Source organism: Lindgomyces ingoldianus (genome assembly GCF_010093535.1).
Source record: "Lindgomyces ingoldianus strain ATCC 200398 unplaced genomic scaffold BDR25scaffold_30, whole genome shotgun sequence".
NCBI lineage: Eukaryota > Fungi > Ascomycota > Dothideomycetes > Pleosporales > Lindgomycetaceae > Lindgomyces > Lindgomyces ingoldianus.
Genome location: NW_022985191.1, coordinates 141898 through 167521, shown reverse-complemented (window position 1 = coordinate 167521; position 25624 = coordinate 141898). Strand labels below are relative to the sequence as shown.

The 25624-nt window shown below is 52.8% G+C and overlaps 6 protein-coding genes across 6 annotated transcripts; 3 read left to right on the top strand and 3 right to left on the bottom strand.

Annotated features, from left to right (window-relative positions):
- Positions 1-220: 220 nt before the first annotated feature.
- BDR25DRAFT_69526 (uncharacterized protein) lies at positions 221-6042 on the bottom strand. Its single transcript, XM_033698930.1, has 2 exons — positions 6037-6042; positions 221-5968 (listed from the first exon to the last, which is right to left on the bottom strand). The coding sequence occupies exon 2, from the start codon at positions 5882-5884 to the stop codon at positions 257-259; it is 5628 nt and encodes a 1875-aa protein (XP_033544036.1). The 5' UTR covers positions 5885-5968; positions 6037-6042; the 3' UTR covers positions 221-256.
- A 5107-nt stretch (positions 6043-11149) lies between these two features.
- Positions 11150-12384, top strand: BDR25DRAFT_69509 (putative ER-golgi SNARE complex subunit Sed5). The gene is made up of 2 exons (XM_033698929.1): positions 11150-12237; positions 12288-12384. The coding sequence occupies exons 1-2, from the start codon at positions 11232-11234 to the stop codon at positions 12317-12319; spliced, it is 1038 nt and encodes a 345-aa protein (XP_033544035.1). The 5' UTR covers positions 11150-11231; the 3' UTR covers positions 12320-12384.
- Positions 12385-14167: 1783 nt separating this feature from the next.
- Positions 14168-16116, top strand: BDR25DRAFT_69500 (uncharacterized protein). The gene is made up of 3 exons (XM_033698928.1): positions 14168-14825; positions 14879-15455; positions 15505-16116. The coding sequence occupies exons 1-3, from the start codon at positions 14254-14256 to the stop codon at positions 16090-16092; spliced, it is 1737 nt and encodes a 578-aa protein (XP_033544034.1). The 5' UTR covers positions 14168-14253; the 3' UTR covers positions 16093-16116.
- A 2006-nt stretch (positions 16117-18122) lies between these two features.
- BDR25DRAFT_69483 (uncharacterized protein) lies at positions 18123-20248 on the bottom strand. Its single transcript, XM_033698927.1, has 2 exons — positions 19438-20248; positions 18123-19381 (listed from the first exon to the last, which is right to left on the bottom strand). The coding sequence occupies exons 1-2, from the start codon at positions 20055-20057 to the stop codon at positions 18151-18153; spliced, it is 1851 nt and encodes a 616-aa protein (XP_033544033.1). The 5' UTR covers positions 20058-20248; the 3' UTR covers positions 18123-18150.
- Positions 20249-21734: 1486 nt separating this feature from the next.
- Positions 21735-23724, top strand: BDR25DRAFT_344974 (cytochrome P450). Its single transcript, XM_033693997.1, has 4 exons — positions 21735-21953; positions 22046-22230; positions 22290-22464; positions 22512-23724. The coding sequence occupies exons 1-4, from the start codon at positions 21840-21842 to the stop codon at positions 23685-23687; spliced, it is 1650 nt and encodes a 549-aa protein (XP_033544032.1). The 5' UTR covers positions 21735-21839; the 3' UTR covers positions 23688-23724.
- A 669-nt stretch (positions 23725-24393) lies between these two features.
- On the bottom strand, positions 24394-25099 carry BDR25DRAFT_292208 (DUF336-domain-containing protein; the record flags this gene model as incomplete). Its single annotated transcript, XM_033688646.1, has 3 exons — positions 24394-24520; positions 24607-24769; positions 24865-25099. 3 exons carry the CDS (start codon positions 25097-25099, stop codon positions 24394-24396), a joined length of 525 nt encoding a protein of 174 aa, XP_033544031.1.
- Between the last annotated feature and the right edge of the window lie 525 nt (positions 25100-25624).

Genomic DNA, 25624 nt, shown 5'->3' with positions numbered 1-25624 from the left:
TACATAGTCCAGCCGAGGAGAGAATGACTGCGGAAACAAAGAAAGAAAAATTGGGTATCCAACTCCGCAAAGATAAGACCAAACCTTTGTGCAGTGATGCGATTGTGTACGCTGACATATGGTATCCAACGAACTCTGACATAAGAGAAACAAAAGTACTGAATCTGGTAGTAGCCAAATCTTAAATGTCCGCAGGAGAAGGGAAAAGAAATATGCTTCGTGTCACCTTCACAGAAAAGGGATCTTACGCGATGAATCAATCTTCCGTCCAAGTAGGAACCCACTCTTGCCCAGGGAAAGAAGTCGCCCTCATAACCGGTTCATCGTCCTCCTCAGCCGGTAGCTCGAACACAGGTCTTACCGTGCTACCTCTTCTCTCCCACCCAGGCCCTCTTCCCCTTGCGCTACCTCCAACACTCCGCAAGCTTCCGACTCTGCCACCGCCTGAAACGCTGCGCTCCAACTCTCTTGCCCGTGCTCTGTCTCGCTCTCGCTCTTGTCTCTCCCGTTCAGTCTCCACGCGCTGCAATTCGGCTCTCTGAAGTCTCTCCATACGTTCGCGTTCCTCTTGCTCAAGAAGCTGCCGCCGGAGAATATCAGCACCCATGTCTGCGGACGAGCGCTGAGGGGATGCAGCCATGGAGGCAGGTTGCGGGTGTTGAAGAATGCCAATGGAAGGTTGGCGGGTCCGAGTCTCTCGCTCGCGACCTCGGGTTTCGGGGTCAGTCATAATATTTGGTGGTCGAGTTCGTTCTTTGTCCATTCCTTCGTTTGGAACCCCAGGGCCAGAGTAGGAAGGCGGTGGCTCGTCAGTAGGGTGTTGTTCGTACTCTGGTTGTTGCACCGGCGGCGGAGGCTGGTATTGCTGATATTCGGACCCGCCCTGCTGTTGGACATGTGGTGGAGGAGTCTCACCAACGGAGAATACTGGCCTCATAGGACTGTGAGGGATCTTTGGTGGAGGTGGCGGCGGTAGGGTATCTGCGCGAGGGTTTATAGGACTTCTCACGCTGGCAGAGTCAGGGGACATTGGAAGAGGATATGCTGCAGGCTGAACAGCACCATTCTGAATATCCCCTGGGTGGATTGGCGCAGGTTGAAGCGGCTGAGGCGTACGCGAATGGTAAGGCGGTTGTTGTTGCTGTTGATCACGGCGTTCGTAATGAGGCGCCGGCGGATGTTGTTGCTGCTGGGGTATCGAGTATGGCTGAGGCGACCCACGAGGTAAGACTTCACGGAAGCCTTGCATGACACTAGGCGGGACCTGCTGGGGCTGTTGAGAAGATTGTGATGGGTGGGGGCTCGGTGACTGAGCCTGAAGAGATGGATGTGGGGAGGGCGATTGGCCGTTCCTTTCAGCCTGCAACTGTTGTTGGGTAGCCATTTGCTGTTGGTAGATCTGTTCCATATGTTGTTGGTGGCGGGCACGGACAATCTCTTGCTCTGTGGCTCCTTCTGGTAGGTTCAAATTCCACGGCCGTTCTTGATGTGTCGCCTCCGAAATACTACTCATTCTCGGCTTTTGAGCCCTTTGGCTAGATATGAGTTGAGCAGATGGCATGCCGGGAGGTGGGTTTGAGACAGGCGAGACAACAGAGGAAATACTGGCATTGGATTGCGTGCGCTCACTCGGCACTATCTGTGACTGTTCTGATACTTGAGGTGATATTGGCTGCATCTGGGGATCGGAGTACTGTCGATCCGACGTACCGCTGGCCGGAATAGGGGAAGGACGACCGGGCTGTGGATCCTGGGCAGGAAGTTGAACGCCATTCGAAATGTAGGTGCCAGATACATGATTATATGCGGCAGGAATCTGGGGTGTCTCATATCGAGGCTCTGTCTGAGGTGAACTCACGCGGCGCTGAGAGACGGGTGATATGGCAGTATTGGACCCATGAGCAGATGCTGGAGATGATACACGACGTTGGTTTGGGGGATTCTGTGCAGATACAGTCTGCTGCTGCTGCTCAATCGCCGCGAAGCCAGCTGCTCCATGGCCGTGAGACCAGCGCTTCTTTTCAGGGGTGTAATAACCATCTAGAGGGAGACCTTCCCCGGACCCTTCGGGACGCTGAATAGTATGCTCGAAGGATGGAGCTTGAGTAGATGCTCCAGGACGAGAGCTTTGAGGAACTTGCTGGGTTTCTTGTGGGACCGGTTGCTGTGATAGTGGTTCCTGGGCAAACTGTCTTGTAGCCATATAGGCGGATTCATTAGGCCCAGGACGCTGTGGTGGCTGTTGCTGTTGTTGTAGCCGGTAGCCTTGTGAAGGAATACGCTGTGGGGGCACCCCCTGGGGTGAAATTCCCTGGGATGGACGCCCTTGAGGTGACATAGCTTGGGGTGGTATAGCTTGCGGGATACCTTGCATCCCTGGAAATGGGCGCGGCGCCCCTGGAGGTGGGCCATACTGCATGATATATTGCTGAGGTCTCAACTGTTGTTGCTGTTGTGGCCATTGTTGTGCTGGTGGAGGCTGCATTGGGGGTACAGTGTTGTGCTTTTGCGCTTTTTGGGCCTTCTTTTCTTCTTTTGACAACTTTGTTTTCGACGGAACCGCATGCCCAGTCGTTCCGCTGCGACTGAATAGGCTGCCTAGAGCTGAGAACCTCTTTTTCTTCCCTGCTTCCGGGGTCCCGGATGTAGCCGAGCGCTGCGGCTGTGGTTGTTTTGGGGGAACAGGAGCGCCAGGTGGCGGTTGCATTGGCGGGATACCTTTGAAAGGCGCTGGACTTGTTGGATATCTTAAATCTAGACGCGAAGAAGCTGCTTGGGCAGCAGTGCTTTCCTGACTGATGTGCGATTCCTGTCCTACGCTTTGAGGACGACTGGCTAGCGACCCAAGCACGCTTGGTTTTCGTTCCTTCTTCATAGCGGCTTGCTCTATGGGGAGATCTCCTACGCTTGATTGGTACGAGAAGTTGCGATTCTGGCCATTGGGGGCAGTAAGGGTCGGATTGACTCGATTATTCGGAGGAATTGAGGCTGGAGGAGTCGTCGAAGATTTACTGCCAAGACTTTTGAAGACCGATCCAAGCTTCGGTCGTGATGAAGACTTTTCTTCTTGCTTGGTAGGTTGTGCGCCTGGCCGCGGCGGCCCAACCCCTGGAAGATGATATTCAGAGCCGCGAAAGCGAGGATCCATTGCTTGACGATGTATCATTTGTTGTTGAAGCTCGAATTGATTTCTTGGTGTTGGAGGAGGCCCAAGTCCTTGCATACGAGGATCTTTGACATACATTTGCCCTGGCATTTGCATCTGCGCTCGCGGGTCTTGGGGAGGATATGGCTGCCCTGGGATTATGCCGCGCATTCGCAAATCCGCTATAAATCGAGGGTCTTGCATCCTTGGATCTTGCATCATTTGTGGATCCTGCACCAATCGTGGGTCCTGCATCATGCGTGGATCTTGCATCATTCGTGGATCTTGCATAATCCGGGGATCTCGTGCTACTCGTGGATCCTGCATGCGAGGGTCCTGCATTCTAGGGTCCTGCTGCTGGCCTTGCATCCGTGGATCCTGGAGAAGTGGCCTTTGAGCAAGACTAGGCGGAGGTGTAGGCTGTGGCGGAGATGCATTGCTCGGTGGGGGTGGAGAGACGGTGCTATGTGGAGGAGTTCGAACTTGTTGGGGCAACTGATTGTTTTGAAGAGGAGAAACATTCTGCCGTCCTGAATATCTGTCTGGAGTGGATTGTGACTCGCGGCCTGGATCGGGTTGCGGGACCGGTTGGGAATGCGGTGGTCTAGTATCTATACGATCCTGAGGTTGGGCTTGTCCTTGTAGCTGGGTTGGAATCTGGGGAATGGGTGGTATATCTATCTCTGCTGGCGCTGCTGCTGGTCTGTTGATCTGCTCTTGGGGCCTGCCATTCGCATCTCGAGGAACGGAAACAAAGCTCATAGGCCGCTCATCACTGTACCTTGCCACGTCTTCCTCCTGAACCTGTGGCGTCTGTTGAGGGTGGGCAATTGTGGGCACTTGTGGTGGAGTTTCGGTAGGGTTCGGAGGTTGTACTGTTGTGACCCGTAATGGCTGGCCCCTTTCGTCGTGCACGTCCTTGACGATGCCATTATGATCGGCATAAAGGTCATACTCATCATCATTGGGAGGAGCAAGACTTTTTGGTTCTGTAGGAGCGGCTTCTTCTGCAATCTGTGGAGGGACTGGTGAGCCTTTCGCGCTATGCAGCTGTCGGTTGGCACTGGACGGCCTCGACCTCACGGCATGATCGGATGCTGGTGATTTTGGAGCTCCCTCTGCTGACACTGCGGATGAAATGACCGATAGCAGAGATTGAGAGCGCTTGTGGCCTCCCGGGTTCGCCGGTTCAGTCATTGGTGATTGCTGCATATCTGGCGCAACTGACTCGGAAGTGGGAGGATGCTCCTGCTCGTAAGCATCTGAAGTTGCGATTTTCAAAGTCTTCTGCTCTAGCTCTGGAGGCAGCTCAATCGCCTCAGCCTTCTCCTGGTGCTGGATGTTGCTCGGGATCTGCGGCACGGGCGGGATGTGGGCTTCTTCCACCTTATCGCCCAGCTGGCTCCCATCTGACTGCGACGGCGCGACGACACTGTCCTGTTCCCATGATTCTAGAGAAGAATGTGATGGGACGTACTGGACTGCGTGGACGACCTGATATGGAGACACAGATTGGCGCTGCTGCGTGGCGACCGGTGGTGGCGCAGCTAGGCGACCCTCACCTGCATCAAGCGGGGCTCGTATTGGAGCCTGCGCGACTAACGCGGCCTTCTCCGGAGTGCCATCCTCCCCTTCAACTTCATCTGCCTGCCTTTCTGTTGGCTCAATTTGCGGGCGCTCGCTTGGTTTTGTCGGCGTGGGTTCCTCGTCCCGAGCGTGTAATGAGATGGGCGACACGTCGCCCGCGCCGATTTGCTCTGTCTCATACGCTGGTCGCACATCGCGTTGCGCAAAAGCCGCGGCAGCGACAGGGGTGTGCGGGCCGTCGCCCTCACAACCTACGGCAAGCGATTGTGCCATAATCATCGGGCTTACATCGCCCCTGACTTGCTGAGTGTCTAGTGTTAGAAAGTCAAGCTCTAGTCTCGGGGGCCGGTCATCATCGTCCCCATCGTCGCGTTCTAGCCCTGTAGATGACACCACAGGCGAAATTTCTCCGACATCAGAAGTAGTTATGGCCGATGGGGGCGAGATATTCTGTCCCTTGCCAGGCGGTTGACGGAGGACCATGGGTGGTGCTAGCTCATGGTTCAACTGCGGTGGTTGGTCATCATCGTCCTCTATCTGCTCCGGCTTTGACAGTTTTCCGCTTTCTCGAGCGCTGGCAGAGATGTCTTGTGGAAGAGTTCCCCCCTCGACCTTCTCGTTCGCGGAGACTGGAGACTCTCTTAATTTTGAGGTCTCTGTCGTCGGTGGTGTGGAATGCCTGATTATAGATTGGAGGACTCTGTGACTGGCGTTGGTGCTATCTTGGCTACCCCGGCCTTTTTGTCCATCCTCCATGCAATTAGGAATTGGAGGAACTGGGGGAATGTCTCCGTCCTTGTCTTGGGGAAGCAGCGAGAATGCGCTCTTTGCGGGAGAGGGAAGAACACCAAGGCGCTCAGGAGCTTGCAACCCGCCTCCTGGCGGAGTAGCTTGATCCGCCGGTTGCTGGGAATCGGGTACCACATTCCAAGAATCTGGTGCATGGTAGGAATGAGGTCTGTTGCCCTCGGGAGAAGGTGTCTCACGAGATGGAGTGTTTCTTGGTGTTTCGCCAGAACTAAAGTCTAAATGCGTATTCTTGGGCAGTACGATGCTAGATGGTCTCGATCTTGGACGACTTGAACGGTGAAAAGGAGATGATAGTCGACGCTTTTTCTTCTCCTCTCTAGCCCCGTCAAGATCGGTAGACATTCTAGGTAATTTCTCGGGTGTCGTTACTAATTCGGGTTCTTCTGAGACCTCTCGGGACGAGGATACTGATTGTGATCGCGCGGCCTACATCACACAAATCAACACATGTACTCATAGGTTGTGGGAAGTCGAGAAGAGACGATAGGATTAACATTTTCATGATTATGAAAGGTGGTCAGGGCCCTAATCGTACATGAGAGTAGATCAACAAATCATGAAAAGTTATCAGGGCCAGGCCATCATGAACAAAATTAAGAAAATAAACAAACCGCCCCCAAAAGAGCTAGGAAATATGGAAATTAGAGGCCTCTTCAGACGTTTCAACCATCGGTCGCGTGCCATCTGTATAGGGAGGGGGAAGGAAAGTTCGTAATATGCAATCTCGGGTTGTGTCGATAAAGGAAATGATGTAAATCGTACAAAAAAGAAGAAATCATTTATCTACCTTGTCGCCGCTGCCGCTTGTTCTGAATCGGCTTTTCCCCTTAGCGAACAAGCCCTTTGCGCTCGTCATCCCTTTGCCGCCCAACACTCCCGCTGTGTGCAGAAGATCTTTGCCCTTGACTTGCATTTGATGGCTAGTGTTCCTTCCTCCAGTCCCTGAACCGGAGCCGTGAGCTTGATTGGATGGGGGTGCAGCAGATGTTGGAGTTGTTGGAACTTGTGCCGCGGCTGAATTGTATTGCTCATAGTATGGTGTGCTTTGAGGCTGGGTGTTTCCTGATCCGTGGTGCTTGCCGAACAGTGAAAGTGACCCTGTAGGCTTGTGACGTGACGTTCCCGAGTGCGTTATCTGTGGTGGCGGCAGAGCAAGCGGTTGTGATACAAGATCAGGATTTGCAGCAACGGCAGAGGTAATCCAGTCATTCAGACCATGATCGGTGTTAGCCCAGTATTCACGCGTCTGGTTATAAGTGGCAATGCGCTCCGACGTGGACTTTAATGATACAATCTCCCTGAAACCCAAGGGCTTGTCGGTAATGTGTGACGTGGTGACCGACTCTTTCTGAACGGTAGCTGAGCCAGGAGCGGGCTCTAGTCCAGGGGAAGGCCCGGTTGCTTGTGAAGTACTCTGTGGTTGATGCACTGTTGTTTCTTCAATTTCTTGTGGCTTGGGGGGAACTGGTGAAGCCTCTGCGCTCAAACGAGGCGGCATATCCACAGCCTCGGGGTTTGTATCAGAGTTTACGACGTGGAGGCCTGACGCAGGAGATGCTTCCTGAATGGCCTTGGTTTGTGTTGGGCTTGCGACTGGTTTTGCTGAATCCGGCGGGGGTGTTGGAGATCGTCCCTTCCAATCGGACTCGGTCACAGGATCGGGTTTGGAGACAGAAAGGGTGTGTACAGGGCCAAAATATGGATCCGGAACACCAGCAAATGACTGACTGTATGACTCCTCTGGCGCTCGCTGAGCCACTGGAGAAGTTGATGTAGGCTCTTGTGCTAGATTCGCTGGAACATGGGTGTCTGCTCCTACGTGAGCTTGGTCACCAGTTGACATTGACTTCGACCCTTGATCCTCCCAGCTGAACCGAGTGAGGATAGCTGGTTTCGAAACATCGGAAAGGTTAGGAGCGGTGGATTTTGCAGCGCCAGGGGATTGATCTACGCTCGATTGAGGCTGGCGCGCAAAGTCGTTAGATGGCCGAGGAGAAGCTTGCTCATCTGCCCAATAGCTATCATATTCACTCGGTAGGATGGAACTCTCGCGATTCGTCGCGGATGGCACAGTAGGCTGAAGCGAAGGCCCGCTGGACTCAGCTTCTGGTGTATCGGAAGTCTGCAGGGGACGTAAGGTAGCGACTATTTCCTTCCTTAATCTGTCGCTTTCTTGATCTTGCTCAGAGGGATCGGTGCTCATCTGTGGGGCGATTGTTGGCCGCACTGGAGTTTGGTGCTGACTGGATAGGGAAACAGGCTCAGGGCTCGTTTCCTTTAAGGGTGGTGGAGGCGGCAGTTCTTCAGACGCCGGGGTGTCTTTTTCCGGAGGAGTAGGGGGTATTGTGGAAGCCGTAAAAGTTGTTCTGTCGAGCTGCAGGGGTCGTGCAAGTTGGATGTCTCCAAAAGAACGGCCTTGCGTTTGTGCTTGTTCTTGTGAAATCGTTGAAGATGAGCTGAGCCCAACAGATGCTTCAATAGCCTCTCCCATGGCAGTTCCAGCTGCCTTCAATGCTGCGAGAGGATCGGAGGATGCCTTCGACGGTTCTGTTACTGAAACTGGGTGCTTTGCAGTCGTCGGCGTTAGGTCCGCTTCTTCGAGTGGAGACAGCCCCTGTGGACCTTTGGCACTCAATTCCTCGCCCACCAGTTGCTTTTCTTTGTCGCCTTGGTCGGATGGGGTTGGAGCGTTGGTAGAATACGACTCCCACTGACCTGGCAGCTTCGGTCTAAAGCTGGGTTCACGTCCAACGACGGGTCTTTCGCTTAGAGTTTCTTTGGATGGACTGCCTGGCCTAGCCATACCTGCCTTGGTAGGTGACGAAGGACGTGAGTTTTCTTGGCTCCTTTCCCATGATTGAATGCTGTGCTTCGAGGCATTGGACTGTGTGGAACCCCGCCGCGACTGAGACACTTCTCCAAATTTTCCAGCCAGTTCTTGAACGCGGCCTTTGTTGGGCGATTCAGAACGCGAACGTAGTAGTACATCGGATAGCGGAGCCTGCACATTTCGATGAGATTCCAGGAACGAATCCTGGGATTCTTTCTCGGCTGCGCTCAACTCTGATGCCGGTTTGTTTGGGCTCATGCGCATCGCGGACGCGATGTCTGCCTCCCGGGAAGTATACGCAGATGAGGGACCACCAAGACCACCTGCCATGATCTCAGGCGATGTTGGGCTTAAAGAGGTCAGCTGCGCAGACTCTCCCTCTGGCATAGATTTCTGAGGTTCAATTGCAGGCGATCTTGCAGGGCTTTCGCCAGGACTAGGGCATAAAGCTGTTCGGGGCAGCGATGAACTGGAAACGTTGGGCGAGTGGCTTGGAGAAGGCTTTCGAGCTATCTGATATGGGCCGCCAAGCATTGCCGTGGAAACGGGCCGTGAAACAGGCGTACTGCTTTCACTTGTTTCTTCCGCAATAGCAGGGGTACTACTTTCATCTCCGGCAATATTTCGGTTCTTTAACGCAGAAGTGGCAGAGCTCGGGACGCGGCTCATGATCGGGCTGATACCAGACGTACTGTCTGTATTGCTCCGAGAGACTGTCGAGTCAGACTGCTTGGAAACGGGAGTTGGCGGTACAGACCGCTGATCGTCACCACGGGTAAAAGCCTGGTCGACCACCGAGCGAAAGCCTTGCTCATCCGGAGATGATATTGTTGGAGTCGGCTTGGTTGGGCCTTGAGATTGCGGTCCACTTGACCAGAAATCAGTATCAAATGAAGAGATGCCACAAACCTCAGGCAGGAGTGGCTGATGGGAAGCTACGGGCTGTACAGTTTCCCTAGTCGTTGAAGGACCCTGTGGTGCAACTGTGATATCTGGGAGATACTCGCTCTTCCTTTCGGCAACAGTCTCCAAAGGCTGGAGAGACTTGCCAGCATCCGGGCTCTTCGTGAGGCTCTCTACACCATCGTGCTCATTAGAAGATGTCACATCATCTTTTGGCCGGGAGGAAAGCGAATCCAAGCTCGGCCGCGATGAGTCCATCGATGCGCGCTCCCTTTGCCGCTCCTCCTCCACACGTTTATAGATGTCAGAGGGTCTGATGAATGGAAGGGCCTTGGAGGGATTGCTTGGCGCACGATCTCGCGGGGAAACGGGATTCGCAGCACTACTGGGCATTGATGGTGAGTCTGCCTGGCCAATGCTGCTCTTGCGGGCTGGAAACATGGAATTCGCGGGGGATGCAGTTACATTTCCCGGAGCCGGTGATATTCTCGTCGTTAGTGGAGGGGGTAGCGCGGAAGGGCTGAAGTCCCGTCGGTGCTGGGGAGTATCGCTGGTATCCGACTCAGCAGCACTTGCCTGTCGAAAACCAGTATGTGGTGGCGGCGGTGCAGCATAGCTAGCCTGTCCTCCAGGGCCCACCATGGGTGATGGGGTCTCTCCGTATCCTCCATTCTTCACCGGCTGTGGGACCGTTGTGGAAAAAGCGCGGTGCTCATCACCAGCTTCGAACGAATTTCGGCGGCCGGGCTGTGGAGGCCCTTGGCGCTGAGGATCGGTGAAGCTGCGAGCTGGATCTGCCAGAGACTGGCCCTTTTGACGATACCCTGTTGGAGCTGCTGGCTGCGGGGGAGCTTGTTCGGTGCCATATTCATCATACTCGTCGTATTCGCCCCAGTCGTCGCCATCATACGAGTATGGTTTTGCCTCGACCCATTTCTTCGTCTTCATGCGATTAACATTAGTTTTAAACGAGGCCGGCTGGCCTGCGGGGAAGGGATTCGGAGGCTGTCGGTCACTGGAAATACGTCAATCAACTGCGTACCAGGGGGTGACGAGATGACATACAGTGGCGACCTTGCCGAGTCTTGATTGAACTGGTACGGCCCAGACATTGCGTCTCACGGCTCGGGTACCCGTACGCGACACTACGGACACAGCTCTTGGCGAGCGGTGTTCTCAGGGCGACGCCCTTGGGTCTGCCGGATGTCGGATCGCATAAACCAGGGGGCTGCCAACAAAGGGCCGCAGCGAGCAGTTGGAAAGGCGCGCTCGCAGGGTATCGGTGGTATGTCGTGCAGGAGGAGGCCCTACGACAACGAAATGGCGTACAGTGACGGAGCAGGAATGGAGGTGAGGTGCCCGAGGTGACGAGAACGAGGCTGCTGAAGGGCGAACGACGTGGTGGTGATGCTGGGGGCGGAGTGACTGATGACAGGCTTGAACCCCTGCGCGGTATCGGTCTTTAATGCTTGAGGGCTCTCACGTCCGCCACGCGCGAGATAGATGGAATGATAAATGCAAGATATCACGAATTCTATGAAGAACCTTGGAAGCAAGTGGAGGAAGTGCGACCTGTTGAGCCAATTTCTTTTGATTCGAGCTGGGGGCCGCAATTCGTTGGCGCGCCACGCCAGCCCTGTGGCTGTCTAAGGTGAACGTGGTCCGTGGCAACCGCTCTCCCGTGAAAGACTCCAGGGCTCCTCAGAACTGCCACCACCTGCACCACCATTGTTCGCCGTCGTCGCCATCATTACCACGCTGTCCCTGTAGGCCTATCAACATTCGCGCATAATCGCAGCCATCGCTCATGTTCACCACACGCCGATAAGTATAAACTCTAGCCCTGCCAGGTCAGCCTAAACACGGCTTCCGCGAAACGTCGCGCACACCCTCTGAACCTCCTTCACCCCGACTCAACGCACACCACTGTCTTCGGCTCTAGACGACTCCTACACTATGGCTGTATCTATACAGGACCGCACCGACGAGTTCCGGTCGATCTTGGCGCAAGCGCAGAAGCGGCAGGCGCACTCCAAGACCGGAGCCCAGCGCCAATCCCTCCTCTCTGCTCAACAGAAGGCTGAGGCAGCCGGCAGCACTGTGCATCGTCAACGCTCTGAGTTCGCGCGGAATGCTGCCGAGATTGGCCGTGGCATCTCCGGCACCATGGCGAAACTCGAGCGACTCGCACAGTTGGCGAAGCGCAAGACCCTTTTCGACGATCGGCCGGTCGAGATCGCCGAGCTTACTTTCATCATAAAGCAAGACTTGTCCCAATTGAATGGCCAGATCAAGGGACTGCAGGCGCTGACCACAAAGCAACACCCCAATGCCAAAGCTGGTGGCGGTGACCAGGAGGGGGAACACAGTCATAACGTTGTGATGCTGCTACAGGGCAAGCTAGCGGATGTGACGGGTAACTTCAAGGACGTTTTAGAGGTGCGGACGAAGAATATCCAGGCATCGCGATCACGAACCGAGAACTTTGTGTCCTCAGCCGCGTCCCACTCTCAAACGAACCTCGACCCCGCCAGGACCGACTCCCCTCTATACCAGACCCCATCCCGAGGAAGATCACCCGGAGGCTTCAAGAACACCACCGCTGCGCAGCAAGACATGTTGTCCCTGGAACCGTCAGGATCGTCTGCACTGTCTCGAAGTGGCCCACAGTCTGACGCACAGCTCTTGCTCATGGAGGAAGCCCAGCCGCAGAATGTCTATATTCAACAGAGAGGCCAGGCCATCGAGGCTATCGAGAGCACAATAGCGGAACTGGGGAGCATATTCGGTCAACTTGCGCAGATGGTCTCGGAGCAGAGCGAGCAGATTCAGCGCATTGACGCAAACACCGAAGATGTGGTGGACAACGTGCAGGGCGCACAGCGGGAATTGATGAAGTATTGGAGTCGGGTCCAAGGAAACAGGTGGCTCGTGGCTAAAATGTTTGGCGTTTTGATGATATGTAAGTGTACCCAGCTCTTCCCCTTGCAAATGCCTTACTGATCTGAACAGTTTTCCTCCTCTGGGTCCTCATTGCGGGATAGACCCCACTATCCATGTCATTTTATCATGAGCATCCGCATTTTCCAAGGCGTTCACAAAGACGAGGGCCCGTCGACACCAGCATGGCCTGGATTTCCTTACTACTGAGCGACCTACCGACGGGAGGTCACCTATTGCATACGACACCATAGTCTTTTTCCATGTACTACCACCTCCTTTCTTCTGCATGTATTGTTCAAGAGCACTAAGAACCAACGGTCGTGCCAAATAGTCATTTTAATAGACGATCTGGCTTCACATCTCTGCTGGCTAAGGACATTTGTAAAGGTCTCGGGCGTCGCTGATAACGAATTCCAGAGCCGCACTCGTTCGATCATTGACCGAGTTCCAGGGCTGTGTGACCTGAAGTGGTGGAGGACTCGACTCAGACTCCGCGAAGACAAGTGCCTAGCATGCAAGAACAGACGGGTGTGGAGACGGTTGAGGCCAGTGTGTTATTAGCGAGTTGAGAACCTGCAGGACTTGGCTGCATTGCGTCAAGGCACGACATCTCACAATTGAGGCGCTAAACCAGCAGTCACATTTCTGCTATCTCTTGAAATAGAACTGGTCCGGTTCGACAGCTGAGTGATCTGCCCGGTGGTAATTCCAAGCCTGGCTGCACTACCTCTTGCACATAATGTTGAACTAGACTAGGCTCTACAAGGGTAAGAGAGCAACATGGTACGGGGGATATTTATATTGCATGTCTTAGTCCTCGCACAGTGCTGCCAGGAGCCGATCCCAGCCCTGCAGTGCCACTACATCCAGTGACTTCCTTGCTCTAGAGATATCTCATGGCCAGATATCCCCTTTTTCCGAGCCGTGAGTGTCTAGGCTTCAGACAAATTCGAGTCCTATCAAACTCGACTCTTCAATTGCGCTTGTCGGGATAGGTGAAGGCCTAATCTGATATGTATAATCAACCCTTTTTTCAACACGGACGATGATGTGTGGTGAGGTCAAGCTCGGATCAGGGTACCTGCGTGCATGCATCTGCTCCAGTAGTCTACCATAGATACGACATCCGACGGACTGGAGCAGCAGGATGACTTGATGTTCATTTCCGATTTCCCCCCGCCCCAGTTATTGACAACACCGACAAGGAGGACTGCCAGTTGCCAGCGTCTTGTGTTCTCGTCAACTACCTCTGAGCAAGACAAGTCCCTTCAGCTCACCGAAGGGGCCCCGCAGATAGGGACATGTCAGGAGTGGACTGGCCCCAGAAGACTGATTCATCGAGGCAGCTCACCCAAGCAGCGAGATTGCTTCAGGGCCGTGCTATCGAAGTGCAGAGACCAGGTTTAACGTCTGCAGAGGCAGACTAACTGTTGATAGTAGTATGAATCACGAGCACTGCCTGACGGGAGGGACCGTTCCTTCGCTGAAGGATTTGCGGGACCTCGTCGCATCCCTGTGCGGCTAGGGGTTCGACAGCCGTCTATCTTCGAAGTCCGCAGAGGCTTGCGGCGGTGAGGCGCTGCAGTGAAATTGTTTTGTTCGTTCCCCCTGCTGGCCATGATAGTCGGGCAAGGGTTGGGAGTGTCAGGATTGCAACCGCGGCTCAAGCGAGAAACCGTGAATGGCTGTTGCGAATTCCGGCCATGACCGCACACTCCGCAGCGGCACACCAGCGCACCGAAGCCGCCCGTTATTGCTGGGCTCGCAGCGCTCGTTGGCTGGCCCTCGACGAGGATGTGGGGAACGCTGCATCAACTGCTGTCATTGCATCCAGCCTTCTCTCTCACCGACACACCCGACTAAACACTCCCTCTGGCCGCAATTGCGCAGAGCCGCTGTCCTTCCTTCCTCTCCCCCGCGCTGTGATGGGTGCCCGCAACGAAGCCTAGCGATATCCCCCTAGTCGCGAATGGCATTTCTCTTCCACTCCTGACATCACCATTTTCAACCGGCGCATGAGCGCTCTGGCGCAACTATGGCAGGGAATGGAGGCGACTACTACTTCGACCTGACCACCGACCCTATATTCGAAGACGCTGTATACCGAGCAGAAGTTCTGGGCTTGCCAGACAACGAGGACGAGGATGCACTCGACGAGCAGCTCGCCATGTCCGCCAAAGAGTCCGGCATTGCAGACCCGTATCGCCTTCTCAACCCCGAAGCGCAGGACCTCTCGACCGCTATATCGACCCTAACAGCACTAAGCGAGCACCGAAGTTCCATGTCAATTCACTCCCGGGAATCACAATCAACTGCCATGACCTCGCATCCTTCGCGGACGTCCAAAGAGAATCCCTCTCTGGAGCCTTCGCCCACGGTGCGCACTCCTCCACCATTCACGCGGCCCTCACTGTCTTTGGAATACTATGATGCTGTTATGGATCGCTTTCGGCCTAGCATTGGCCACCGCCATTCTTCTTCTAATGCCTCTGGTGCAACCTCGGTGCTCTCGACAACTTCTAGTCTACCAGTGCTATCCAAGCTCGCTACCGCCCGGAAGCCGAAGCGGACGTCTAGTCTGTTTTCCATGTTCAGGAAAGACTCCAGGTATTGTTTAGTTTCCATAGCCATTGGAACCTTTCACTAATCACTTTTGGCAGCACTTGCCCTTCTCGGTCGCGCCATGGCCACCACGTCAAACCACTCAGTCCCAAGCTAGACTGCGGCCACAGTCTCTCCAAATACGCAATTCGCGTGCACATCCAAGAAGCTCTAGATAGAAAGGAACATATGGCACCCAATTGCTGCGGAAAAGCTTTGCCTCGGTCGATTCTTGAAACAGTGCTGAGCAAAGAAGAGACGGACATTGTGATGGCGGATGATTTGCAATCCCCAGTCGCAGTGTATGATTTACAGCAAGACTCTGGCTACAGCGAGGACGGCATGTCATCTATTGATCTCCCTCATTCCCCGGGCACCCAATCTCACCCTACAGGGTCTTTCGTTACTACCCCAGGTACACCCAACAGGGAGCTAACCCAGGAAGGCGAAGACTTCCTCACTTCAGTCCTCGCGGACGAGACGTTCAAAAGCCTGAGAGCCCAGCAAAAGGAACAGTTTCGGCGTGTTGCCGCGTTCGAGTCAACCCAACGAAAAGCATTATCAACATACCACCAATGGACACTAACGCGGCTTGCTTCCCAACTTGAGACGACCAAATCGGAGAGGATGAAACAGGCAGGTCCTTCATGCTATCTTCTCATCTCAGCTTACTGACCTCGCCAAGCATGTGTTAGATCTCGAACGTCTAGACGAGTTTCAAATCGTTGCTGAACACGACCTCCGCAAATCCCACGACCAAGAAACGCAAAATGTTGCCACTGCCTTGAAATATATGGAAGCTTATTGCTCTGGTTCCAATCCCACAAATCCGGATACAGCACATATTGTGACGGAAGAAGATCGCAAGAAGCTAGCTCGTCAATATCTCATTCAACAGAAGCTCCCCGGCAAACATGAGAGTGCCATTAATGTACTACGGGCGAAACAAGAGAAGAACACAAAATTGAAACTACAGAAGCAGCAAACAGAGCTTCAGCAGCTAGACGCAGATCACGAGCGAGAAAAAGGTGCGGAAGAATTGCATCATGTGAAAAACTTGACTCGTCTAGAATCCCTCATAGAGTCCCGAAGAAGAAAGATTATGAGTAGATGGGACCTAAGATTCGAGATATGGAGACGAGACTGGAACAGTCAGCATGGAACGACGCTGAGCGGGAACCTGCCGCACGAAGAATGGCCCAACCTAGCGGATATTGAAGATCCGGTTGACGAGTCCAGTTCGTTGGCCCTTTATCTTTTGGTCATGCGTTGAAAGACTGCTTGCTTTGTCGCTTGCTTTGCTGTTCGGCATTGCACATCTTATTTCCTTGCCTCTTTTACGTTCAGCATATCCATCGCATAGCGTGGCGTTTGTTTGTTTGTTTTTTTTTTTTTGAAGGGGGAAGTCTGTTTGGCAAACCAAACACCCCCAGAATCCAGGATTAGCATTTTGTTTTCTGCGTACATGCGTACGTTCCCATATTTGTGGGAGGATTCGACAATCCGCATTTTTTCTGTCTCTCCTTGTAAGATCATATATACCCCTTACTGGATACACTAGTGGCGTAGTTCCTCTCTTTTTTCGTGGCTTCGACTGGGATTGCAGATGAGCATATATGTGTGCTGTTGGCATGACTGAATAAGCAGACGGCTCATATGGTGGTATTTATAAGCAGGCGAATGTCTAGAGGGAAGGTGTGATATAGTAATGATGGTATTGAGCTCCATCTAGTCGGCTCTAATAATTACCTCTTAGTGACTAAGTTACTTCTCTCGCGCAATTCAGCACATACTACGGGTGAAATTGACGCATATAGCTCCTAATCGAGGTGTCGAAAACGACGTATTGCTCTCACACATAACCAATTCCTTTCTTAGGGTAACAACGGAAACCAGGCATATTACTATCCATCCGTCAACCAAATCCCGTCGCCCCCAAGAGTCAAAACGTGAACTTTACAGGCAGGCGCAGACTTCCATTTTGCCCCATATATTAGGCTTTCCCAGTCTACCTTAACATTTACTTAATTTCCTACGAATCTTACGTTAATAACTTCCAAATTGCAACTGATACAGGCCAATTTCGCGAGTGCTCGGAATCCTGGGTCCTCAGTAAGGAAGCCTTGTCCTCTTTGTCCCACGTGATATCGCGTCCTCGTTCGGTACCGATTCAGAGCTAGCGCAGAAAAATGCATGCATAATGCGATGCATGATAAATAGCGAAAAATAATTATAGATGATGACTGGCGGCTCTGCAAGCAAAATTTAGGCTCACTGAAGACGATTACTTTCTTTCTGTTTGTATAAGAAGTAAGAGACCTTGTTCGGACTTAGTTACTTGCCGAGTCGTGTGAATGAGTGTTGAATCGTGATAGTAAGACGGTTCAACCGATCACTGGACAGTTTGCGAATGCCAATTGAGGTCATGCAGGTGGAGAGAGAATTAACAAGACGCTCAGTTATTTTCTTCAATTCCGTCCGTCCGTTAGTTCAGTCTGCCTCCTCGCGCCAAGCTATATCTACAGATGAAAGACGTAGGACGTCAGGGGCCAAAAAGTCACCTTCTGCGAAGGCTGGCAAGCAAAGAAGGTCTCTCCACCACCACCACCACCTCCTCCTCCTCCTCCAAACACAATCCACCAATCCATTCATCGACCAGCATGAAACTACGCTCAGCGTATGAAATGTAGAATACTCCCGCTCCAACTTATTCAATCCACATTAAGCATTCTGGATGGCGGAATTCCACCTCCAAGTTCGCCGCTCGCAAGGCCGCAGAGCGAACCGAGGATTCAGGCACAATGGAAAGGCATGCATGAAAAGAAAAACGGGGGGTATGCGCACTTCAAGAAACATATAAAACAAAACAAAACCTATTGAGAAGAAGTACATAAGGGGAAATGTATTGGGGGACGAAGAGAACAAGGTTTAGAAGGGAGCTTCTTGTTCAATGACATAGGAGACAGGTATGGGGTACTAGAACAAATGAAATACATGAGTCTGTCTGGAGAGTAGTGGTTGCGTCCCAGGTAGAAAGACGAGGAGATGTTGAACCCAAGATGCCTCGTAAGCTACACACTATCCAGTAATCTTTTTCGGCCGCATCGAGCAATGGTAATCCAGCCGTGTCCGCCCATTAAAATGCTCGCCATAGAAAATCCAGTTTTAGGCGCCGACCGGAATAAAGCGGGCGGAGTAGCGAAGGACGCGCTGATCCTGCAGAACCCCCTTTGCAATATCTGTCAAGCCAACGAGTGCATCATGTTCGGTGTGTAGGATCCACCCGCTTATAATGCCACCGTTCCCGAAAATGACATCTTTGTCGACCACACTAGTATCCAGTGCTCCGGACTTGACGATACTGGGGGCCCCCATTTCCAGCGCTGGCTGCGCGACCATTGGTGCTGGGGATAGTAAGTCCCTTACTCTTCAGCCCGTCGGAAGTTGCAAGCCTTCGCTTTGCGTTACCTATCTCGAGTCGGTTTGTCCTCCAGCCCTCGTACCACTGCTCGCGGCTTGCCTCGCGAAGCTCAGAGCGCCACTCACTAAACACGCTCTCCCTAAGTCTCACGAAATCGCAATGCTCGGCATTATACGGGTCTGCAAATCCCCATGGGAAGGTGCGGCCAATTACCTCTGGTTCGTACGGGTCTGGTGAGATGATGCTGAGAGGGAAATAGGGGAGTTCTGAGTCTTCCTTCTGAATTGAAGCAGACATTGCGGAAGGCTTCCGGGCGTGGTTTCGTTTCGATGCGCTGGGTGGAGAAGTTGGGGGGGAGTGGGGAGCTGACGAGGTAGATGATGTGTCAGAGCGGCCAGCCTCGGACGACGAGCGGTCAAGCAGTTTATTGAGGACGTCGGACTTGCCCTCGTTGTCAGATGACGAGTGAAGATACGCATCTTCATCTCGCTCGTCAAAGCGATCCTCGTCTTCTTCGTCAGAGTCGGAAAGGTTAAGCGCCTCCAATGGGTCCAGCTTCGCACGCTTCAGAGTGTCCCAGACCATTTTCTTAAGGTGGCGCATGTGTGCTGAAGTAATTGTGTCCGCCTTGCTAATAACGGGGATGACAGTAGTCTTGCCTTGAAGCTCGCGAAGCACAGTCAAATCAAGGTCTTCATCCAACCCACCGAAGATTTGGTTACCGAGAGTCTTCTGGCCGGGCTTCTTGCGCGACTCTGCGATATTAGAGTCGAGACGAGCGGGGTCCAGTATCAGAAAGACAGCGTGAATATGGGTATCGCGGACACCAGGGGCGCGCACCACCTTCTGCTCTTCCGTAAAGGTATCCTCGAACTTCGACTCTAGGAAGGCTGTAATAACCGGCAACTGGAAATCGACGATGTGTTTCTCGAGGCCTTGGGAGTCCCACAGCGTAACACCAACCCTCTCATTGTCAACCTCTGTCTCTAGGTATTGTGACGTGAACGGAGAGTCGGGATCCTGTGCAGTAGTGGGTGGGGAAGGGGTGTGCGGGCGCTTCTTGGCCGGTAAGGCAAGAGCAGTGCGGAGGAAGTCGATGAACGATGACTTGCCCGAGTTCTTAGTGCCAATGACAAGGATGCTGCGGGGGGGGGATTTGGTCAGCCTAGAAATTTCAAGTCATGTGAGGTTGCTCACTTAAAGGGCGTCGGGTCCTTCCTTCTCCTCACTCGGCGAGGGCTATTGACAGAGCTGATAGCGCTACTGGCATAGCTATAGCGACCACGGTGGGTCATGCTCTCGGTGCGCGGGTACGGGTCGAAGTCAGTGTAGGGAGGGGAGCTACCAGGGATGGGCGGCACTGGGACGCGCGCATTGTGTCCCATGCTGTACTCGGCTGATGGTCTGCTGAAGTTGTGTCCGGCTCCCACGAACTTGTTGGAGACGATAGCGACGGAGTCGGGACGATTGTCTTCGCCGCCAAAGTTGTCGATCTGGGGAAGAGGTGAATGCGAGGGAAGTCGAGGTGGCTGCTTGGGCAGCATGGCAGCCTCCCTCTGTTTACGGAGGGCCTCTTCCTGGGCAAGAGCCTTCTGCTTCTTGCTCATCTTGCCGCCGGATGCACTGCGATGGCCGCCTGTGCGGTTTTCTCCTGAACTCTTCCGACGCAAGAAATTGAAGCTCGACCGTCGTGGTGCAGCCTGCTGGGCGTCGCCGTTGGACTGCGGCTGGGGATACTGGGGCAATGCCGTGTCGTCTGGAGAGGCACTCTTGAGGGCCGAGGGATGTGGTGAGCGAGTGGGAGTTGTACTCGTCATCTTGAGCCGGCGGCAGTGTCACGTTATCAGGAGGATGGGCGGTCGCGCGCGGATAAATTTAGCAGACGGGAAAGGAGAAGGGCTGCCTAGGTGCGGTGTTGGAGCGTGGTTTTGGGCTGCGCGGTGCTCACTCCTCTCAATGCAGCGAGATTGACGAGATTGCTCAGATGGTGGAGGAGGGTGAGATTGAAGGGGGATGCTGTGTCGGACTTGTTGGCCTGGTCAGGAAGAGACGCTTCCTCACCCAACAGCCTGGTGAATGGCCGGGATGTGGGAGGAGAGAAATTGCCTCTCTGGTGCAGTGCGGCAAATGGACGACGCGAGCGCGACTGGACGGGGGGAGATTGTGCTACTGCAGGGCCAGCAAACGACCGTCCTAGTCTCAGACTGCAAAACGAAGAAGCTGCGGAGACGGACGACCCATGCAAAAAAGAGAGAGAGAGGGTGGCCAGCCCACGGACGTCGCCAGGACTGGTATGACACGTCGGAGTAGTAAAGAGGAGCCAAAGAGGAGCCAGAACCCGGGCGGCAACGACAGAACAATTCGTGGCAGACGGTCAGCGAGCAGCTCAGCAGAGTCCCAGCAGAGGCTGGTGGAAGAGAAGCAGCAGCTCAGGGGGGGATGCGCCATCAGAAGAGCCCTCGGCAAGCCAATGGGAACGGGGATGTCACGGAGCATTTTTATAATGCCTGAAACCCGCCACACCATCGACAACGTTACCTAACGGCTGTCGTCTATCACAAGGCGCAATTCTTCTGGAACGGCGAACCCTGCGACGTGTTGGTCTCGCGCTGGATCCCGCGATCCCGCGCACCAGGAGGGAGGAATCAGTGATACTAATGCCTTCATGCCATCGCCCTCGGCTTCCCGCGGCCAACGGTTCGAGCCTTGTGAGGTTGCATGCGGGAGAAAGGGGTCGACGCGACGGCGGCCGTCCTGTTCCCACTAGAACACGATCATCTCGTTTCGATGGACAGACGGAAGCATGTCCTGCGTCTTGCATGAAATGCGTCGTTTCCGATTCACCAGCTTGACTGGGAAAGACCCGCGTGCTGTGTTTCACGAGAATCCTCATAAAATATAAAAGCCAGCCGTCCAATGGAATATTCAAATTTCGCGACAGTATTTCCTGCAGTAATGATAATTTATCATTGGCTGCCCTCGAAGATGGTGGCCATGGCGCTGGGACATCCACGAAATTTCTCTGGGGCGCTGTGGCTGTCACCCATAATTATCAGTTGTCTCTTGACACTGCAAACAACAGTCGTCTGTGACGCCCTCTCTCATGGGCGTCTCTTCCTGTAGACATTCGAGGCCGACAACCCAATCGGCCCCACTACCCCTCCTCTCAGTCCTTTTTCTGGCGGAGATTTATGCAAACAAGTCTCCTAATTTCGTCCGAAGCCACGCCGCAGAACTTTACTTCAACTTCATGCTAAAGTGACACCTTCCAATTGTCAACACGGTATCGTTTGCTGAGGTTGCGCAACCACACAGAAACGCTTCCGTCGGCACTCAGTGCTGTTTTAGAGTTGCTAGCGTGCGGCCGCTGACAGTGGTTCAGGTATTTGGGGCACCCGCACGTGAAAAGTAGGCTTCACAACACCAACCATTCCGTTCTCGTACGACGTGCTGACGGGCGTCTTTCAGGACTACTAACACCAGTAATTAGCGATTCATATCAGGCCAACACTCACCTTGCCGCTTGCTTTTATCCATGATTGATAACTGCAGCCCCCGCGTCTCACCTGTCTTTTATTCCTCTACCATATCACTCCACTATGGCAATCTTGAACGGCCATCCCTATGCGACTGCTGCCGCCGTCTTGATCACCCTTTATCTTGCCAGGTTCTTCCTTAGAGTGGCTAAAGTTCGGAGACAATTCGCAAAGCTGGTAAGCCTTCAACGAAACACGATCTGGAGCAAAACATACACACATTGTTCCATGTTTGACAGCATTTTCGTAAATCCACTGACACCTATCAGCCTGGACCCCCCCATTCACCCATCTTCGGACATCTCATCTCCATCGGAAAATGTGTTTCGAAGCTGCCAAACCGGGTCCATCCTCACGTATTCCCGCATTACCTGACCAAGGATTACGATCTGCCACCTGTTTTCTTCATGGACGCGTATCCAATCAGAGACCCTATGATGGTTATCATAGATCCGTAGGTCCCCATCATTCTTCCCAAATAGACGTCGTTGGACTTACCAGCATCTTCTGTAGCGATGTTGCTGAAGAAGTGGCCGCGAAAAGCGGTCTCCTCAAGGCTCCAAATATCAAATACTTCCTTAAGCCCCTTGCGGGACCCGAAAACCTAGTCACTATGGACGGTCATCTCTGGAAAAAGTGGAGAACGGTGTTTAATCCAGGATTTGCCATCGGACATCTCATGAACCAGGTAATTTGAAATGCATCGGATCATTCCAAATCACTAACCCTAGCCAGGTTCCCATTATTGTCGATTGTACGGTGGAATTTGCCCGCATCCTGGACATGCATGCAACTGAAAACAAGGTCTTTCGATTAGAAGAGGAGGCAACCAAGATCACCATAGATGTCATTGGAAAAGTTGTCTGTGACCATGACTTCAACGCACTAACCACCAATAATGAGTTTGTGGAGCTAATGCGAAAGACACTGACCTGGATGCCAGATTCGCAATCTCTCGATCCTTTCCACCACTATCACCCTCTGAGGCCATTTTTCTGGTGGTATTACAAAAAACAAATGGACAGCTACCTAGGCAAGGTCCTGGATGAAAAATTTTCCACACGCAATGAACACCAGGCACGAAAATCCAGAAAGAAATCAGGCATCGACCTCGCGATAGAGGAGTATTTCAAGGAGAGCGGGAAAGATGTTGACTCGAGAGCCGCTACTATGGATGCTGAATTCCGCCGCTACGCGATCGACAACCTTGAGGTTCTTCTATTTGCAGGCCATGACACTACAGCATCGACGATCTGTTACTGCTATCACATCCTCAGCAAGCACCCGGATAAGCTTGCAACACTTCGCCAGGAGCTAGATGAGGTCTTTGGGACAGGGCAAAATGCTGCTGAGAAACTGAGACAAGATCCATATATTATTAACAAGTGCGAATATACCCTCGCCATTATAAAAGAGATACTTCGGATGTGGACTCCAGCTTCAACTGTTCGCATTGGCAGGAAAGACTACTTCGTCAAGGACCCAGTGACTGGGAACATGCTTCCTACGGAGGGTATGCTCGTATGGCTTTCAGCAATCAGTATCCACCGCGATGAGCGCAACTGGGGCAAGGATGTCCAAGAATTCCGGCCAGAGCGCTTTCTCCCCGAGAATGCCGACAAGATCAAGCCCAATGCTTACAGGCCGTTTGAGAAAGGCCCGCGCAATTGTATTGGACAGGAACTTGCGCTACTCGAAATGAAGATCATATTAGCCCTGACCGCAAGAGAGTTCGATGTGAGAACTGCCTATAACGAGCTTGAGTCTCTCAGCAAGGATGGAACTCTCTGGGCGGCTGAAAAGAGCCAAAAGCAAGGAGTTCAGGAATGCTTTGGCGATGAGGCGTATCAGATTTTATTGGCAGCGGCGAAACCGAGGGAGGGTATGCCGGCAAGAGTTACGAGGAGGTAGCAAAATAAATAATTTCATACGTAGAAACAAGGTTTGGAGGTCTGGTTTACATTGGAGATATTCTCCTGGGTTTATTTTTCGTGATTGTACAGGATCTGGACGCATCCCGAAGTAAATCCCGACTCGAAACCCGACTGCGAAAGCTAGGCCACAATTTCGATTTCAGCTGCTCCGGGTTTCATAACATATACTACAGTGCCCCCTATATTAAATATTTTGCGAGATTCTTCTTCTGAAAATTTCGTGATTTGTCGCTCCGCCCATATTAGCAGAATGGTCACCCGTTGTCTCTACGGTGACGTCTTCTTCATCTTTCTTATTCATATTTTTCTTTGTTTCCTCTATCTTTCTCTCCTGTTTACTTTTTCCGAAACCTAATCTAAGGGTTGCTATTTACTAAGTAGGTCACTTACCTTGAGTCTCGTCCGCTCGAAACGGGGACTCACAGGCTATCTTGCAAAACCACCCTTACGGAGCCGGTGAGGATTTCTCTCATATAGCTCGAGGACATATAAATTTCACTAATTAACAACAGTCAATACGGCCAATTCACTGTAGCGTGTTCAAGGCCAGCTAAATACGATGTGGAAAGGATGTCGATGTAAAATCGCATATACAAACACTCTGCATACAACATCACAACCTCAGTATATATATCCCGTTCCCTCTATTTGGGCTCTCCCGACTCATCCTCAGAAATCCAGAATCAATTCGGACTCGTCGTGGCCCCCAATCCCATAACCCCGGCTGTCGAGACCTCCACATCCTGCGACACCGTTCCCCCACTTACACCCACACCCCCAATCAAGTACCCATCAAGATATATCGGAACCCTAAAAGACCCCCCAGTCAGCAACCTCCATTCCCCATGCGCGCCAAAATCCGATGCAACTTGAAAGGCATCACATCAATCACTCACCCGCCGCCAAAAACAACCAGCCCGCCATTCGTCTCCTCGATCCCGTACAGGGGTCCTCCAGGCTGGCTCTGATCGTATAACCAGGCGGAGGTCAGTCCGTTGAATAGTACGGCTGTGCGCGCCTTTTTAATCGATATGTCGATAGAGCCTGGGTATGCGTTATCTAGCCCCCCCGTTCCTAAAATCAGCACTCATTTGTGTCTCGTTTCATCAAATTTCGCGGCAAGAGCCGGCGGTAATTAAGCTTTCCCTACATACCCATTCTTCGAAATGCAACGAGTAAACCGGAAGGATCCACAACGGCAATGTTTTGGGGTATGGAGATGGCTGTGGCGTTAGTGGTGGCGGCGTTTATGATTGTTTGCGCTTGAGACGCGGTTACGTAGTGGCGATCTGCGGGCGTGCTGCCGATGCCGTTTGTGGATGTGAGGTTTTGGGTGAGGATGAGGGGGAGGGAGAGGAGGGAGAATAGTAGTTGGAGAAGGGTGTGCATCATGGGGAAGTTTTAAGGGTTAGAAAAAACATGGAAACCAGTGTGAGAGACGGTCAAATTGAGTAAGAGCGCTTAAAATCAAAGGTTCGGACGAGAGCCGCTTTGATCTACGTACCATACCTACCAAATATATACTTCACAAACTTATTCCGTTTGCACAGTGACGCTGTCCTAGCCCCAGGTTTCTCTGATCCGGTTCTTGGGGTCTCGGGTACCGGGTCCGCCTCCGCAGTTTAATGTTTCCCCGCAGCTTACTCGTCATGATTCTGGATTAAGGATAGTATTTTCCCCCGCTTTGTACCCTTGTCTAAGGCTCAGTACCGTTTGTCAGCATGGACAAAGAACGCGGAGTTTGTGCGAGCTTGGAGTGAAGAGTGGGTACACGGGTGCGCGTCTTGAAGCTGACGTATCGACCCTCATAAGGGTTCCAATGTGTCTGAAATTATGATATGGTGTCTCCTGCAGGAACTAAGCTATCAGGGCGATAGAGAGAACTATTTGGGGCCTTCCGTCGAGCCGATATCA

Excerpts from the sequence above, each read along its gene's own strand:
- BDR25DRAFT_69483 (XM_033698927.1), bottom strand. The coding sequence starts at position 20,057 with ATGACGAGTACAACTCCCACTCGCTCACCACATCCCTCGGCCCTCAAG. Across the intron at positions 19,382-19,437 it reads AAGGACCCGACGCCCTTTAA|CATCCTTGTCATTGGCACTA; the intron begins GTGAGCAACCTC and ends CCCCCCCCGCAG.
- BDR25DRAFT_69509 (XM_033698929.1), top strand. The coding sequence starts at position 11,232 with ATGGCTGTATCTATACAGGACCGCACCGACGAGTTCCGGTCGATCTTG. Across the intron at positions 12,238-12,287 it reads GTTTGGCGTTTTGATGATAT|TTTTCCTCCTCTGGGTCCTC; the intron begins GTAAGTGTACCC and ends TGATCTGAACAG.
- BDR25DRAFT_69526 (XM_033698930.1), bottom strand. The coding sequence starts at position 5,884 with ATGTCTACCGATCTTGACGGGGCTAGAGAGGAGAAGAAAAAGCGTCGA.
- BDR25DRAFT_69500 (XM_033698928.1), top strand. The coding sequence starts at position 14,254 with ATGGCAGGGAATGGAGGCGACTACTACTTCGACCTGACCACCGACCCT. Across the intron at positions 14,826-14,878 it reads ATGTTCAGGAAAGACTCCAG|CACTTGCCCTTCTCGGTCGC; the intron begins GTATTGTTTAGT and ends CACTTTTGGCAG. Across the intron at positions 15,456-15,504 it reads AATCGGAGAGGATGAAACAG|CATGTGTTAGATCTCGAACG; the intron begins GCAGGTCCTTCA and ends GACCTCGCCAAG.
- BDR25DRAFT_344974 (XM_033693997.1), top strand. The coding sequence starts at position 21,840 with ATGGCAATCTTGAACGGCCATCCCTATGCGACTGCTGCCGCCGTCTTG. Across the intron at positions 21,954-22,045 it reads GGAGACAATTCGCAAAGCTG|CCTGGACCCCCCCATTCACC; the intron begins GTAAGCCTTCAA and ends GACACCTATCAG. Across the intron at positions 22,231-22,289 it reads ATGATGGTTATCATAGATCC|CGATGTTGCTGAAGAAGTGG; the intron begins GTAGGTCCCCAT and ends CATCTTCTGTAG.